Genomic DNA, 15,839 nt, shown 5'->3' with positions numbered 1-15,839 from the left:
GCTTTCCCCTTCCATTTCCCACGTTTCTGTGTATGCTGAGATATGCTCGAAACTCCCGGTTCCCAGTGAGAAAGCCCCTTCATTAGCACCACAGCGAGGGTTTTTCAGACAGAGCCTGGGACATGGGACCAGCAAACCTTCTGCCTGTCGACAGCCCCAGGGTGGGGCAGATGCCTGTCTGACCGCAGTAAATTCTGGGATGCTTTCGAGCTCAGTTTCCTCCACACACAGAGCTTGGTGAGACAGCAGCATGTCTTCCTGTGCCCCTTGAGGTTTTTCTAGGCCACTCTGGTCAAGTAGGATCAACAGCAGAAATGTTTCGTGCCCTTGATAAACCACCAGAAGCCCTCACCTGCACACGAGCAGTGCCATATGGTCAGGTATTAATGGCACATAGAAGCTCTCTGACTGCAATGCTTCCTTTGCTCGGAGAACACAGGGTGCTGCAAAACGGTGTCTTGTTAGTTTGAGGCGGCACCTGATAAGGAGGAGCTGGTGGGGCAATACCAGCAGACCCTCTGCAGAGCAGACACAGCCAAGCCATGAACCTCTCCAAGCCAGAGGCAGCACCGGGAGCCTCCCCGGCACGTTAATGGTATTCCTCGAGTACTGCACAAGGCACAGGCCTTTGCTCCCATCTTTCCAATCTGCCTCGCGTTGATGCCTCATTTCTCATAGCAGTAACTGCTGAATTTGAATTTTATCTGCAGCTCCCCCTCCTGTGACAGCAGGGCAGGCCCATGGCATTTTGGATGGGGAGATTTCTTCCTTCTCTTTGTTGGACCTACACGTCTGCATCGGGCAAAGCCCTGGTGCAGAATGTACACCCAGGGTTGCATGGGGCCACCAGAAGGATGGAGCTCAGATGGCATGTCTGCTTCCATCATTCCCCAGCACTACAGTCCTGGGGTTGCTTCCCAGCATGGGGAGTGCTGTGTCTACACCCCAAACACCCCCTTTGCCACCCACCATGCCGTGCCCACACACCTCATGGGGGAAACAGTCAATTCCCCAGAGAAAAAGCATTTCAGGTCCCAAAACCCACCCCCCCTCCAAGGCAGCAGAGCGGTGAGCTATAAGGCAGCATCACTCCCTGCAGCTACTCTTTCACTGCCACACAAGACAAGCCACAACTAGTGCTCCTGGCACTGGTGGTAGCCCTGGGGAAAAAGATTACGAAAAAAGAGGGACAGCTTTGGAGGAGCGTTGACTCAGTAAGGCAGAGACCTGAGGTGATGAGTCTGCGGTGATGAATGACAGCTGGAGATGCACAACGGCAACCACTCCAAAGTGATGCCCTGGCTAAGTACAGGAACATAGGCACAGAAAGGGAAAATACAGGAATATAAGCATAGAAAGGTCCTCAGCACTGACTTACCTAACATTTCTGCCCGTCACCTCTAGTCCGTTGGAAAAGAGGAAAAAAGGACTGCCCGATGCAGGGCTGTGTTCGAGATGCAAGAGGCAGGGAGCAAATCGGAGAGGGGGAAAATATGGTCAAGATTCAGAGGCACACAAGAAATGCTTCTCCGTCCTTCTGGGACTGCCTCATGAGGTCGTACCGTTAATCTCATCGCAAAGGAAAATCTGAGTGACCAGCTAAGGGTTGGTTGACATGGTTTGGTGATTGATTCTACTGGCGTGCCCACAGATTTCAGTATTTACAGGAGTGCAGTTTTTTTATGTGGGTGTATAAACATTTACTAAATTGGAATGCATACAAAAGGATGGTTTGAAAATAGTTTGTTTTAAAATGAGAAGCAGTTTTGACCTCTCTGGGAGGAATGTACCTCTGCCCTCTGCTTAGAGATGGTCAGCTGAATGCTTGAAGAGGGTGGGAGAAATAGTAAACATGTTCAGGGAGCTGGGAAGTAATTTTTTATTTTTGTTTTGCTTCTAAAACTAGCTTTTAATATTTCTAAGAGCAAGACACATTTCAAAAGAAACATGATTCCCTGAAACTCAATTTTGAAAAGGGGCTAATTTTTAATCAAAGTAAATTTTAAAGGAGAAAAATGAGTACACTTTTATTAAGTGATAAACTCTGGTTGTTCCACGCAGAGCCGGCATTTTAGGGCGAAAGGGCTTCACCAAGCATTTTAGTAACTAAGCCTCACAGTGTCCTCGTGAGCAGCAGGGCTGGGAACTCGGAGCCGCAGGGGACCCCCACCCCGGGCTCCCCACCCTGGCACCCATAGAAAGGAAATACTCGGCACTGCTAGTAGGAAGCGCTGGAAACCATCACATTGCTTGTTTGAGGGAGGAAAGGACTGTTTTAACCAACTCATTAATTATGAATATTAAACAAATCAAGTTTTGAAGTTTAGTTCGTAATGACTCAAACTTCCGCTATTGTTCCACTCAGTAAAATCAGACTCTCCAGACAGCATCTGTCAATCTGATTATTATGTAGTTAAATGAGGGAGAAAAAGAATTGTTCTCTCGCACCTGCAAAAAACTATCTGTGCCTTGTAATTATTTGCCTTGGTAAATTTAATTTACTTGAGTTTTCCCTTCTAGATTTGGCTGGTCAAGTTAAACCATAAAGATTATTCATGGAAAAGCAACCGCAGTTGGTTACTAGGATACAAAAAAATCAGTTAGTACGTTCCTCCAATGAATAATCCCAGCAGAACACACACAAATTCAATAAATTACGAATTTCTCTTTTTCCTCTTACATAAACATTGGGGTTGCAGAGGCATTTCTTGGAACTCTTTACAATAAATTAATATCTTAATTACTATGCAATGGCAAAACAGAGGGGATAGCCGAGCCTTGCAGGTGAGCTGCATCCTTTGTCTAGACATGAAAGTTATTTTGGAACAAGGCAAGGTGCAAATGGACAGCAGATTCATTATTGCCAGTATCTATGTGCAGACACTAGTATTTGGCACGCTCACATGCCTTTTCAAAGCAGATAACATAAGCAGTAGACTAAGCTAATTTGGAAGAAGGCATTCTTATTTCAGAAAAAAAACCCCTCTCTTCCTGCACAATTCCATGTATACAAAAGGTCTTACATAAAAGCACTTGTTGCCAGATCTCCGAACCTACAAGGTGAAGCGGGAGATAAGTTTTCCTACGTCGGGTGGTGGCTGCCAAGCCAGTCCATACGAGGCCAGCATCCACAGCGCAGCACAACTGCCGCTGCTGAGGGGCAAAACAAACTGCAATCAGGCTAAGTCTGCCCCGAGCCACTCAGACATTCTTGGAAACAACACCCAGACTCAGAAGATTGATTTTGGGTACTTAACAGCGTTTAGTCTTTTTTTGTGAGTGCGTGTGTGTGGTTGTATCTTGCTCTGCCTTTCCCTAGCTCTCATAATATCCCCTAATAACAGCAGTCCCCAGGCATGACTCAGTACAGACTGCTGTTCAAGGCTGTGGTATTTAAAGACACGCTATAGGGTCTGTTGGCGAAGATCAGTTTTTATAAACTTTAACCGAGATGGATTTCCTTGAAATTCTGACTTGGGAAGCATCTGTCCTTCTCACCCTCTCCCTTTGATCACATCGGCAGCACAAGTAGTGCTGTTCTGCTGCTGGCAAATCACCCAGTAATTGCTATTTAAGACTCACAAATCAGATGCCAGTGTGAAGATCTGCCTCAGACTCTTCAGAGGACATCTCCTTTCCAGGAGAGATCAACCAAAACGCCTGGCATACTGAAATATCTGCAAGCCTTCTTCCACGCAAGTGCAGGGAAGCTCCGCTGGTATCAGGCTTTCCCTCCCTGCACGCATGGTCTCGATGTTCAACTTTTATTTTTCAGCCGTCTCTGCTGACAAGGCTCTCGTGCGGACCCCGTGCCATGTCCCGTGTCCCCGCGGGCTCGTCCCCAGCCCCTCTGGCACAGGGCTCCATTCACCAGCCAGCTGCGGAGCCCCAAGGGGCACCGCGCCCCAGAGCAAATCCAACTCTGATTCTCGGATAAAAGTTGAGCTGAACACTCTTTCCATTGTGTAGTTTGTCCCCGTGAACCATCATATGAAAGTTATCTCTGTTTTATAAGCCAGCACAATGGCCACCACATAATATACAGCTAATGCTCTTTATCGCTAAAAGTGAAGCAACAGCTAGTCAGTAAAGTATTTCAGTTTTCATACTTAGAAACCCTGTCACTTTGCAGGACAAAGTAATCAAGAGTTTTTGACAGCATCCCAAGGAAAGCACCACCAAAGAACACCCCTTTAGAGAGGCATTTTTTTGCAGGAACACCTGCAGGAGCCTGCAGGGACCATCTAGCCCACCTTTACCTTCCGATGGGACTAGCTCTACCAATGCCATTCCTAGCTGATGAATAACAAACTTGTTCTTTAAGACCTCCAGTGATACACATATTCCAATTTACTGTACTCCACCAAGGCTTCAGTGTTAACCTGCCTGGCTGCCTTCTGGAGAGCACGTGCTCAGAGGTCCTGGTCCTGTTGCCTCCAAAAAAAATTGTAATTTCATTGCAGCCTCTTAGCTGCTCCTCTTAGCAGCAATTTTGGCCACCGTCAGGACGCTTGACCAGACAGATCTCAAGCATCAAGTGTTTTCTGTTACCAAAAAAAAAGCTCTATCCAACCGTGTCAAGTTCAAGACCTCAAGAAATAGCAATTTCCCCTCATTAGGAATTATGCTATCAACCTTAGCATCACACCGAGGAGATAACTTTTGAACTCCACTCCATAAATTACAGAACATGCTAAGCTGAGAAGCTGGTGCCCCAATGAGACCAAAACAGATAACAGGCTGAGAAAAGCTGTTGCCACAGTGCTAGCTATCGCTCAGGAAAGAGAGATAAACCTGAATGAAATTATTTCATTTCTGCTGCCAAATGGGATATTCTATCTTTTATCTTTGGCTTGTCAAGGCAGGGCTTGGCAGATTTAACATTCGAGTTATGGAGAAGGGCAAAAATCAAACAACTTTTTTCCCTGACATTTGGAAACCTGACAGAAAACTTTCGCTCAGGGAAATTCTGTCTTGACTGACTGTCTTCCCTGCGTTGCTACACAGGCTATGGAAAACAGAGCTTTGTTTTTCTGTGGTCCATTTATTTCTCCAACATAGCCATAAGACATTATGCCATCAGGAGTGCAATCACAAGAAACCTTGTCACAGACAAATGGATGGTTAAAATAGGAGAATTCCTAAAGCACGAAAGTCTCGTTATTATGTAAATATCCACAGTGAAACAAGAAAACTGAGAAAACGAAACCTGTTATATGCAACTATCTAGCCCACAACTCCACAAACACAACTGCATCCGTTTTTCTCCCCTCAAAGCATCAATAGCTCTTAAAAAAATCCTAAATGTGATTTTCCTGCTGCACCAAAAAGCTTTGAAATGCAGTTAAATGGTTTTTCTTTAAAGAATCTTCCTGTGTAATTCCAGCAGCAAGCGAGAAGTCATTTCTTCTCTTCTTCTTTGGTTTCTTTACCCCAGCCCTGTTGGTGTAGAAAGGAAAAAAAGACATGGGTTTGCCAGAGCAGGGAAAGGGATGGGGTCTGATCCTCTCAGCAGGAGATCTCTGAGCCAGAGGTCTGAAAGAACCAAGAGAAAAAACTCCTGGGTGGAAAGCAAGCCCTACTTACACGCAGCAGAGGAAGGTATCTCCCTGGACACAGAGGGAAAAACAAATTAACAAGCAAGAAATCACTTTCCCCTCCTTCACTCCTCCCCAAAGCCCCACTTCAACTGTTCAGACATCAGGAATTTAATGTTCCAGCACTCAGTAATTGAGACAACAAGGTATCCAGGTCTGAAGGGAAACGCTGGCACAGGTATGCCGAGATAAAGCTTTCAAGCAGACGTCTCGGTGCCAGTGATTCATGCTTTTTAACATATAGAGGGGAAAAAAATACAGCCATCATCAAGATATGGAACAACCCAGAGTAAACAGCATCTGCTTTGCACCTAGCATGCCCTCCCATGGGCACACACCTTTAGATAAGGGACCGTCGGGAAGGGTCTACCCCAGCTGATGCCTCTGGGAAGTCCTGCTGTATTTGCGGCATGCAAAGAGGTGGGATGGGGAGGTCTTCAGAAAGGTGGTAGGACCTCACAACCTAAGGGCACTGGGGCCATCAAATAGACTAACGGCCCACTGACGCAGGGTCAGTCCCCTCCAGGACACAGCAGGTTAGTGACACCAAGGGCAAGGGTGGAGAAGCTGCCTAAATCAGACGGAGCAAAGTATAGAAATGTTCCTATAGCAAAACTTCCTCCAGCTGCTGCAGATGGAAAAGCCTCCCCAAGATGTGACACGGAGCCAGGTCCCTTCCAACAGCCCTTCGGGCTCCCACCGCTTTCTGCGCTTGCTGCTAAGCGACCCCACATCTGCCCTCTGGGTAAAGTCTGGAGAATGGTTTGCCGGCCAAGCTATATTTTGACACCAGGAAGCCCTAAATGAGCGTGTGGCCGAGGAGCTCATTAGGAGCAGGGAAGGTGCACGTCATGAGTCAGCCGTGCGGTTTGGCTGCCGTGGCAAGAAGCGGCAGCAGGCGCAGGATGCCAAACTGCTCTGGGCACAAGAAAGGAGACAAACAAAGGAGATAAGACAGATGGAAACACAAAGAGAAGAGATGGAGGAGATTGCACACACCGTCCCCGTAAGAAAACTCAAATGGGATCTGACACGTGTTTCAGGAGATCACACCTTGCAGCTCATGAAGCCCCTGCTCCTGGGTTCTCGCTAGCTCTCCCCCTGCCTGGATCAGCAGATTTGCTTCCCTGCTTCTCTCCTGAACCCACCACATCCATCACGGTGACACGCGCACTCCACCTGAGGAAAGCCTGCTCTTATTTTAGCTACCAACCCGCACAGGTAGGCTCTGTAATCAGTGGGATGCTGATGAGAAAGAAAATGTTTCCTTTCAAGGCAAACTGCAGCAGGACACTGACTGTCCAAAAGCACAACTCCGAAACTCAATGAGCTTGAATGCTAAATCTACTGGAGCTAATGAAATCCAAGGTGCTTATTTGCATTCCTAATTGAAAAGCCATTGAATGTGATACGCCATTGAATGTGATACGCAAGGAGGATCCTTACTAGAATGGGAAGAGAAGCACGACGTAAGCTTCAAGGTGACTCATCCTTTTCATGACAAGTAAACATTAATGCCCGCACATTGAAACTTGACTGCCTAAAGTTAAATACCTTAAACATAGTTAAGCACCTCCATAGGCTGTCAAATTGTAACATGCTGGGAAGCTGCAATTTCCTTTGCCTGCGGTGAGGGCTCTCTCAGAGTTTTGCCTACCCACACAGGCTTAGAGGTGTGATTTTAAGCATCTACAGTAGGGTCAGATGGTGACGCACAGGTCCTTCCGACCTGCGGCAATTATCTAAAGAAATAAAAGGGGAAAAGTGCAGTTTGCCAGATATCCTACCCCTTAGTAAAACAATTCCCCTCTAGAGCGTAAACAGTAAAACAGAAGAGAGGGCACCTGCCCAGCACTATCCAGCGTGAGAGTGGAGAGCAACAAAAAGCTCTCGCTTTAATGACACACTTGGCAATGTGCTGTGCGCGTCTGACAGCACAGCGGCCATGGGGCATGACACACAGCTCCACTTAGCACCGTCGTGATAGGAGATGCCTTCCTGGATTCGAGTACAGTTGTTTCTCCAGTCTCAACAGCCGAGATGCCAATGGCAGCGCTGAATTAATCATGCCAGTTGGCTGCAGCACATTTTTGGGTATGTACTGCGCGAGGCTGGTTAAAGATAGTCCTCAGTATATGACCAACTTGTTCCAGCTCTAAATCACAGTGAAGGCTGAGCAGTTTCACAGGTTTCCTTTTGAAGAGTGGAAAAGCAGAAAGCTACAAAAGAAGCAGCGAATTAATCTATTTTTTTTTGCACTTCCATGACCTTCTTCCTGGAGATGCTTCATGCCTGCATGTTAATTAATTAACTCTCGTATACCCGCGTGAGCCAGTGTTTCCTACCTCCCTTACATACAAAGCAAGAGTACGCTGACGCCACTTTCTCAAAGGTCACAGAGGGAGCCAGAAGCAAAATTGATGACAGACTCCAGAAACCTCAACTCCTGGACTAAAAGAGGCAAAACCCAGGCAAAATAGGGCTGTTACTGAGGCAGGGTTAACACCTGTAATCAGTGTGGATCAGAGTTGAACCAAACCCAAATGAAAAACTGGTCTGAACAGGTACCTTTTTCACTCAAACCAGAACAACCTGAAGTGTTATTTTGTAGTTTTGTTGAAGTCAGACTGGAACCAAACCAAAAAATTTACTGAACTAATTCCCTACTCACAACACTGAGAACTCCTCCTACGGTGTATCACTAGCAACTAAAGCAGGAGGAGGGACCAGAGAACGAATCTAAACAAAAATGCTCCTTGAAGCTGAAATTTTAGCCCCTAGAAATGGCAGAGAGATCTTTTCCCACTACATGGTCTTTACTACTCATTTCTTACAAAAGAAGTGTGTATGTTATGGTAACAGGCATCAGTATTTTAAAGAAAGAAGCATCATCTTTTACCCACAGGCTATAAATTCCTGCTGCAGTACTGTAACCAGGACCCTATGGCCATCACCATTTTACAAAAGACTGGCAGATGGGAGCATCAGCCCGGTGAAGGTCTAAACTTGGGACTTCTGACTTGCTCAGAAAGGGTTAACTATTAAAAGCATTTTTCTTAAGAATACAAAATAATATCTTGAAAATAAGAAATTGAAGTCACTTCTGCCAGAACAAGCCCCATTCTCCCTTGTGTTTACCAGACACAAATGCCACTCATACTTGGTATTCCTCGCAGTTGTGAGGAAGGCTGTGGGAGAAGCACTGCAATCAGATCTGAGTCGGATTCTTAAAAGGGAATTTGGCTCCTTTGTTAAATACCAATGACCCTATTTGGGCCAGGATCAACAACTGGATCCCAACTGGAAAGTCCTCTGCTTCGGCCAGCAACTGCCTCCTGCCTGCGCTGCCTGCCCGCGGCAGCAGCTGTGCATGCTCACCCCGCCGCCACGAGCTGCCGTGCACCGCAAGGACACTTGCTGCCTGCCCGACTCTCCTAGATGTTGTTCCTCGCCATTTCCTGCGCCTCGCAGCTCCCTGTAAGGGCTTTGCCAGGTCAGGGGAATTTTCACCTCTCCCAGCCTGCCAGCCCTGGAGTACCACTGGCCTCCCGCATCTCCAGGCTTTGTGCCCCCATCTGGCTACTAACCATTTTCTGAGCCCCAAAGTGTCTGCCAAGGAAAGCAATTAGCACGGAGAAATTAGCACCACCCATGAAGGTTATATGTGGACGTGTGTTGCTCACTGCCTCGCTCACCAGTGAGTTAACTCAAGAGAGCAACTGATCTGCAGAGCACCGCATGTAAGAGCAGCCACAAGGCCATAAAGCCCGATGTCAGTATGCAACCCATCCACCACCACCATCCGTGCGGCCTCCCAGCCCACTCTGCAGGTCAGGACACGTTCCGCCCATCAGCTGCAATGCTGCACACCTAGTTTATCACCTGCAGGAGATAGAAAAGCGGTGTGCCTCAATAATAAAGAATTCACTCTTGCCTAACCACCTGCCTGCAAATCGTCTCAAACAATGGGCAGTGGTAAGGGGAGGGAGGCAAGAAAATATCGACATTCAAGTGTAAATTCCCACACTGCACGGGAGGTGCAGCAGGAGATCCTTCCACTGGAGATGCAGGAAGGGTCAGCAACGGGCTAGCGCCGAGCGGCTGTGGCCAGCACCTCGACAGAGCCCGAAGGTGAGGAGGTCCTGCTCACCCCTCCAGGGTCAGGCAGCCGCAGGAGGCAACCGTCCCACTGGAGGAATGTGTCTGTGTCATTCAGCTGTCATCTAGATAAGAGCGATTTCCACCACCACCTCAGGACCGTTGTTAAGTGTATCTGACACAGCTCTTTTCCATTCAAATGCCTCCTCAACCGGTTCAAATATAGAAGCTGCCTTTCATTAGCCCTAGCCTATTACTCATTTCAATACCACTCTGGTTAGAAACCTCGCTGTTAATTTGACAAAGCCTTTATCCATTGTGTGTAAACCATCAGATACTTGGCAAACACAAGTTTCCCAAATATAAATTTCTCCAGCACTGACAGCGTGTGCTCTTGTATCATTGCATGGAAATATGGAGAGAAAGGGTGAGGCTGTGCAAGGATTTAAAGATGCAGCAAGCACAGCAAATATATTCGATCAAATTTAGGTATAAAAATTAGTTGAACTGCATTTAATAGGATTTAAAATTGAATTCCACTATTTGAGAAGAGTATTTCCATTTCTATATAAAACCTAATTGTTGATTGTTCGGCTTTTCCAGAAGCCAAATGATGAAGGTCCCTCTACGTTTCCTCTACACTTTCCACCTTGAGCTATTTATGGTGAACAAACAACAAAAGGGGAACAACATCAGTAGGCTTCTACAGTTAACCGATTTAACACAACAGGTAGGCAAATTTTAATTTGGGGGTGTTCTGTTTGGTTTTTGCTTTAATAAATTACTTCAGCCCATGGGATAGGGGAGAGCAATTCCTCTGCTAGTTAAAATGAGAATGAAAGTGCATTGCTCAGTCTGCCAGGGTGAGGAAAGAGGTGCATTTTGGACAAAGTAGAGGAAAGACTTAATTCTGATTGATTAGCTTTGAGTAATTCTAAACTGCCATAGCATTTATAAATAGGATTTCATCCAACGATTCAGTCTTCCTGAAAAACTTGGTAATTTTCAAAAGGACTGTTCCAAGAACAGTTCTAAACCTGCTCCCCTCCATAATGCCATTTGGATAATGAAAGACAAACAATGCACCTGAGCACATCAATGTGAAAAATTGCTGAATTGTGTCCAACTTGACAAAATATGTTTATAAACTTCCAAACTGCAAACGTCCAAAATCTCTTCTGCAGCCACAGGTTAGCAGCTTTTTTAACTGTCATTACTCTGTAAAAACTGAACACAGCTGAATTTGGGGAAAAGACATAGTTTCAGCATCTTCCAGCACATTAGCAAACGGTGTTCAAGAGTCCTGCATGGTTTTGCCTTGCGCAATTTGACAAATGTTTGCAAATGGACTATCCCCAGCAAAGCAATCCTTACAGATGGTCTCCACCTGGCAGGACAGGTCAGAGATTTTCTAGGCCACCAGAACAATGTTAACAGTTGGGAGGTCTACATAAATCAAGTCTTCAGTTTTTTCCATGAAACTTTTCCTCTTTCTTAACGACTTCTTTTGAAAGCACTGCTAGGAACTCTTTAATCACAGAACTGCGGTACAACTGATGTCATCCCTTTTTTTAAATTCACGTGTGTAAGGCTGTGCATATGAAGGCTGCTCAGGAGAGACTGTTCCAGCAATAGGCAGAACGGCTGATACAACTCTCAGCCTTCCAGAACAGAGCTCACAGCTAGATCCCACGTCCCAGCAGGTACAGATATTTTTTCTTTGGGAAGTTCTAGCCTTACCGAGGTAACCTCCCCTGACCCAAGGATATTTCCCTGGCTCTCCAAGGTCTTTTGCATGTGGCCCTTGATGTTGCCTCTAGCTGAAAAGCTGACCTGCAAATTGAATTTTCACCAAGGTCATGCACTCCTTACAATGTCTTTATTTGCCAGTTGGTGAGGTATTTTAAAAAAAGAAAACTTCCTTATTGTGAAAAGAGCTAATTTCCCATTTAAATGTAATAGAGAAGGAGAGAAGATGCAACTAGAAATCTAATCACAGGTTCACAGCTAACCAACAAGTCTAGCAGCTTTCTTTTGTGCCTTGAAGGTCCCAAGCACCCTCTCTTTGCAAAGACAATATATGGCACATCCAAATGCAAATCTATTCCTCTCTTTATTTCTATATTCAGCTCCCTGGCTGATTACCGGGAGGCATGTGCGTGTGTTCAATAGGTCCTCCTGCTTCTTTAAAAAAGTTTAATAATACCCTTTTTATTTATTGGAGACCAAAGTACAAAGGATGCAACGCAGGAGCTCTGCAAGAGCAGAAAAGAAAAGAAAAGCAAACTAGCTGAAGATACAGACTGGCAATGGCTCAGTAATTCAATACTGTTGATTCTATAGAGACCAACTGCTTTTATTATGCACCAATTCTCTGAGGAGGAAAAAGCTCCACAATTATGAACTTGCAAAGGAGAAGAATCTGTACGTCTCTTGTGTAACAGCACAATTTGCTAAGAAGGCAGTTTAAAACCAGGGCAGTCTACCAAACATTTCAGACCTGCCTTCAAAGTTTTCTTCTGGTGACTCTGAACACCTAAGGTCTCTCCACATTAAAGTTACGTTAAAAAAAAAAAAAAAAGCAACAAAACCAAAACCAAACAACACAGAAGGGCAAATGAAAAAGCAAGCCCCTAAAAGGATTCGACTGAAAGGAAGGGGATCGCTGCTTCAGCCGCCAGAACAGCTCCGCTTCACCCGCTTTTGTCGCTCTCACATGGGTGAAGCTGTACCCCGCCGCTTAAGCATCACCGCCTCGGTGCCCGTCGCGGCGGCGACCATTAAAAATAATAATTTTATTTTTTAAAAAAATATTCGGCTCATCCCGGGCCGCTCCACCGGGCGCGGGGCAGGGACCCGGAGGCGGCACAGCCCGCCCGACCTCCCCGGGTCGCTCCCTCCGCCGCGCCCGGCTCTCCCCCAGCATCTCCCGGGACGGGACTCGCCCAGCGCCCCGCAGCCCCCCGCGCTCCGCCGCCGCCCCGCTTCCCCCGCCGGTACCTGCCAGGGTCTTGTGCACCGTGTTGCCCATCGCTCCGCTCGGCGGCGCGGCGGAGCCCGGGGCGGCCCGGCGCTCCGCAGGGCCATGGACAGCGCCCGCCTCCCGCTGCCGCGCTCCGCGCCCAGCCGCACCGCCCCCCGCGCCGCGCCCCGCCCCGGCCCGCCCCGCCGCCCGGCCTCGCCCGCCCCCGGTGGAGCCGCCGCCGAGCCCGGGACGCCGCTGGCCGCCGTGACCGCGCCCCCGCCCCAAGCCCCCCTCCCCTTCCCCGGTGCCTTTCCGGGACGTTTGGGGCTGCGGGGCCCGAGCCGGCACCGGTCGCGCTCCGCCCTGCGCGGGGTGGTAACGGGGGCTGAGAAACTACGGCGAAAACCGGCTGGTATCTGTTGCGGGGGCTGCTAGCCGGGGTTTTGGGTAAACACGGGGCTGGCTCTTTCCAAGAGGGTCCATCGACCCCAGGAAACTACTTTTTGCCTCTCTCCCGTAGGAAAAAAAAAAAAAAATTCTTTCTCTCTCAGAAAAAAAGTGGTTTGGAGAGCAGGAGGGCATGGCTGGCAATTCCACCCTTATCCTCAGGACAGCCCTTTCTATCAGCAAAACCTTCCCAGAGGGTACAAACTGCACTGGGGAACACTGGGAGTCGATAAACCGAGCTCTTTTCCCCTCCGTGCCATTTACTTACGGGGTGACCTTGGATAAGCCACTTTGCATCTCAGTGACACGGATTCCCCATCTGGGAATTGAAGGTATTAGCAGGAGTGTTGTGTTGGCAAATTCGTTATTAGTTTGAAGCACACCGATACCATGGTGACGAAGGACACCTCAGCCGACAGCCTAAAGTGCAGTATTGACAAGATTTGCCTCACAATTTCTCTCTCTTCCAATCTCAGCTGTAAAAGCATGTTTTTAGCCCCATTAGAGAAGAGCAAGGGCTTCCTTTTTCTTCCTGGTCGCACTTGTGCTGCTGAGGGGTGATGCTGCCAAGCCTTTCTTCTCTGAGGCTGTTTTTGTAGTTTTAAGAATGGAGAAATGGGAGGATCAGAGTTACAAAACGTGCTGCAACCAACACAGTGGGCTAATGCCGCAGCACATAGTGTTTGGGAAAATCCATCGTGTCCCTTTGCAGAAGTCACATCTGCGGATTATCACATGTCCTGGGACACAAAAAAAGCGGAAAGAGGGGGAGAGCAAAGGAGCAGTAGCTCAACAGCCTGGCAGAGATCAGGCTCTGATCTATTGTACGGAAGCAAAAATAACAAGCCTTTAATCCCTAGATCATGTTGAACGGGTCAAGTATGGCTCGGGAGATGAGAGGGGACAGAAAAACCTAATTTCCAGTATTTTTTGCCATCATATGGATTTGTTAAAAATGGGATTATCGAATGAGACACCAGCAGCTGTTCTTAAAAGCACTTGCACCCATCTGCTGTCATCTTAGGTTAGCATATGTCTCCCACTGTCTTCAGTGCCCTGAGCTGTAAACCACATGCGGGAGCTGTCAGAGGGCAGGATCGAGCGCGCTGAAGCACAGTGCTCCCCTTCAGGGAGAAGGGGAGGGGAGCAAAGACATCCTATTTACACAGAGGGGAAAGTCCTTGTTTCACTAGACAGCGGAGAATGGGAGGTTTTAGCTAATCCCGGCCAGTTTCCCTCAGCAGGGAGTGGTAGTTGTTATTTTAGGGCTTAAATGAGCCTTAAAAAGCCAGAGGCGGCAGAGGGGTTCTCCGCAGCTGGATCTCTGCGGTTCCCCGGGGGCTGCCAGGGCAGCTGATGTGTGTGCCATGTGTGGGCTGTGTGCCATCTCCCCGGGGGCTGTCTGGGAGACGTGCCGTGTCCCTCCTTCCACACCCCGACCACACCAGCCCAGAGATGGTCGATGCCTTTCCCAAGGGTGTTCCAGCCCTTCCTCCTCCCAAAAAATGATGTAAAAATAGAAGACAATAAAATGGAAATGCACATCCTTAGGACATGGAGGCAGCCTCCAGGAATGCAATCAACACTCCTACTTCTTGGCATTGTAAAAATGTAGAGTTTGTTAAAATAACCCGCTTCACACAATGCAAAACAATAAGCATGAGAAATAGTTCAGCGAGGATGACTTCACCCTCCTCAGAAACCACACTGAGAAAGTACAAGAGAACCAGAAAATGACACTGAGCGGGGACTGAAAGGCAATGCAAAGTCATTGCTCAGCCTGGAGAAACGCAGAAACTGTCCTGAGCAAGGAACCACAAATGAAAGCTCATTAGCATGTTAAAATTCTTTCCGCTCCAGCGAATTTTGATAACTATTGATAACACACTTCAGTAATTTCTTCTGTAAGCCTGACAGATGGCTGCTCCTCTGAAGAAATCCCCTTCCCTCTCTCACCCTCATTTTGATCAAGGGACAGGATGACCTGCATGCGCATGTCATTTGCTTTGGTATCTGCATTCTCACTTATCGCTATAAAATAGTAATATCACTAAGCTCTTTACTAGTATTTTTTATTACTAGATCTTAAACCATCTTGCAGACGAGGTGAGTGACATTATCCTTATTTTATAGGTGATGAAACTAATGCACAAGGAACCCAGGAGACGCATACAAGGTCACCCCATTGGCAGACTTTGGAGCAGAGATCTGGAGCAGAGGAGCCACAAAACATTTACTGTGTTGGATCCAACTCACAGGACTGGACACTTTTAGTCACGTGCAATGCACTGCTGCTTCTCCCTCTGCGTTTTCTGTGCCCCCCCCCCTATAACAAATTCATATCAGTGGGATCAGTGGAGTAAGATCACGGGTAATACCAGGCAAGGAAAAATGTGTCTGAAAGGTGTTCTGTATCATATTGATGTCAGACATCTACTTCCCAGCTCACTTTAACCATCTCTAAATCTTACTGTGTGTGGATGTGTACCCAGGCCTTTAAAATATAGGACAAAAAAGAGAGACAAATTTCTTTCTGAATCAAAAATGTGATGAATTCCACCTGAGGTTTGTCAGAGACATATGATGCAATCCCTCCTATACCCATGTACACAGACCAGACCTCTCACGAAAGGCTATGGGCTGTACTGAACGTTATCAACCACATACACACACTCCTGTAAATGTAGTGTTTCCAGAGATGCAAATAGCTTACAAAGAACAGCTAAATTTCC

The 15,839-nt window shown here is 47.2% G+C and overlaps 1 protein-coding gene across 2 annotated transcripts in view; it reads right to left on the bottom strand.

Annotated features, from left to right (window-relative positions):
• Positions 1 to 13,481, bottom strand: part of NEURL1B (neuralized E3 ubiquitin protein ligase 1B) — a 37,673-nt gene extending 24,192 nt beyond the window's left edge. The window contains exon 1 of one of the 2 annotated variants that reach the window (XM_054841432.1): positions 13,376 to 13,481. Coding sequence is in view for 1 of the 2 variants with exons in the window: in XM_054841431.1 (XP_054697406.1) it covers positions 12,696 to 12,726 (31 nt within the window). In the remaining variant the exon portion in view is untranslated. Of the gene's footprint in view, positions 1 to 12,695; positions 12,835 to 13,375 lie in introns of those variants that run through there. The other variant, XM_054841431.1, reaches the window with a different exon arrangement.
• Between the last annotated feature and the right edge of the window lie 2,358 nt (positions 13,482 to 15,839).

The sequence above is a fragment of the Grus americana genome, chromosome 14, assembly GCF_028858705.1.
Source record: "Grus americana isolate bGruAme1 chromosome 14, bGruAme1.mat, whole genome shotgun sequence".
Taxonomy (NCBI): domain Eukaryota; kingdom Metazoa; phylum Chordata; class Aves; order Gruiformes; family Gruidae; genus Grus; species Grus americana.
Note: the sequence above shows the minus strand (reverse complement) of the source record. Positions and strands in the feature narration are given on the sequence as shown.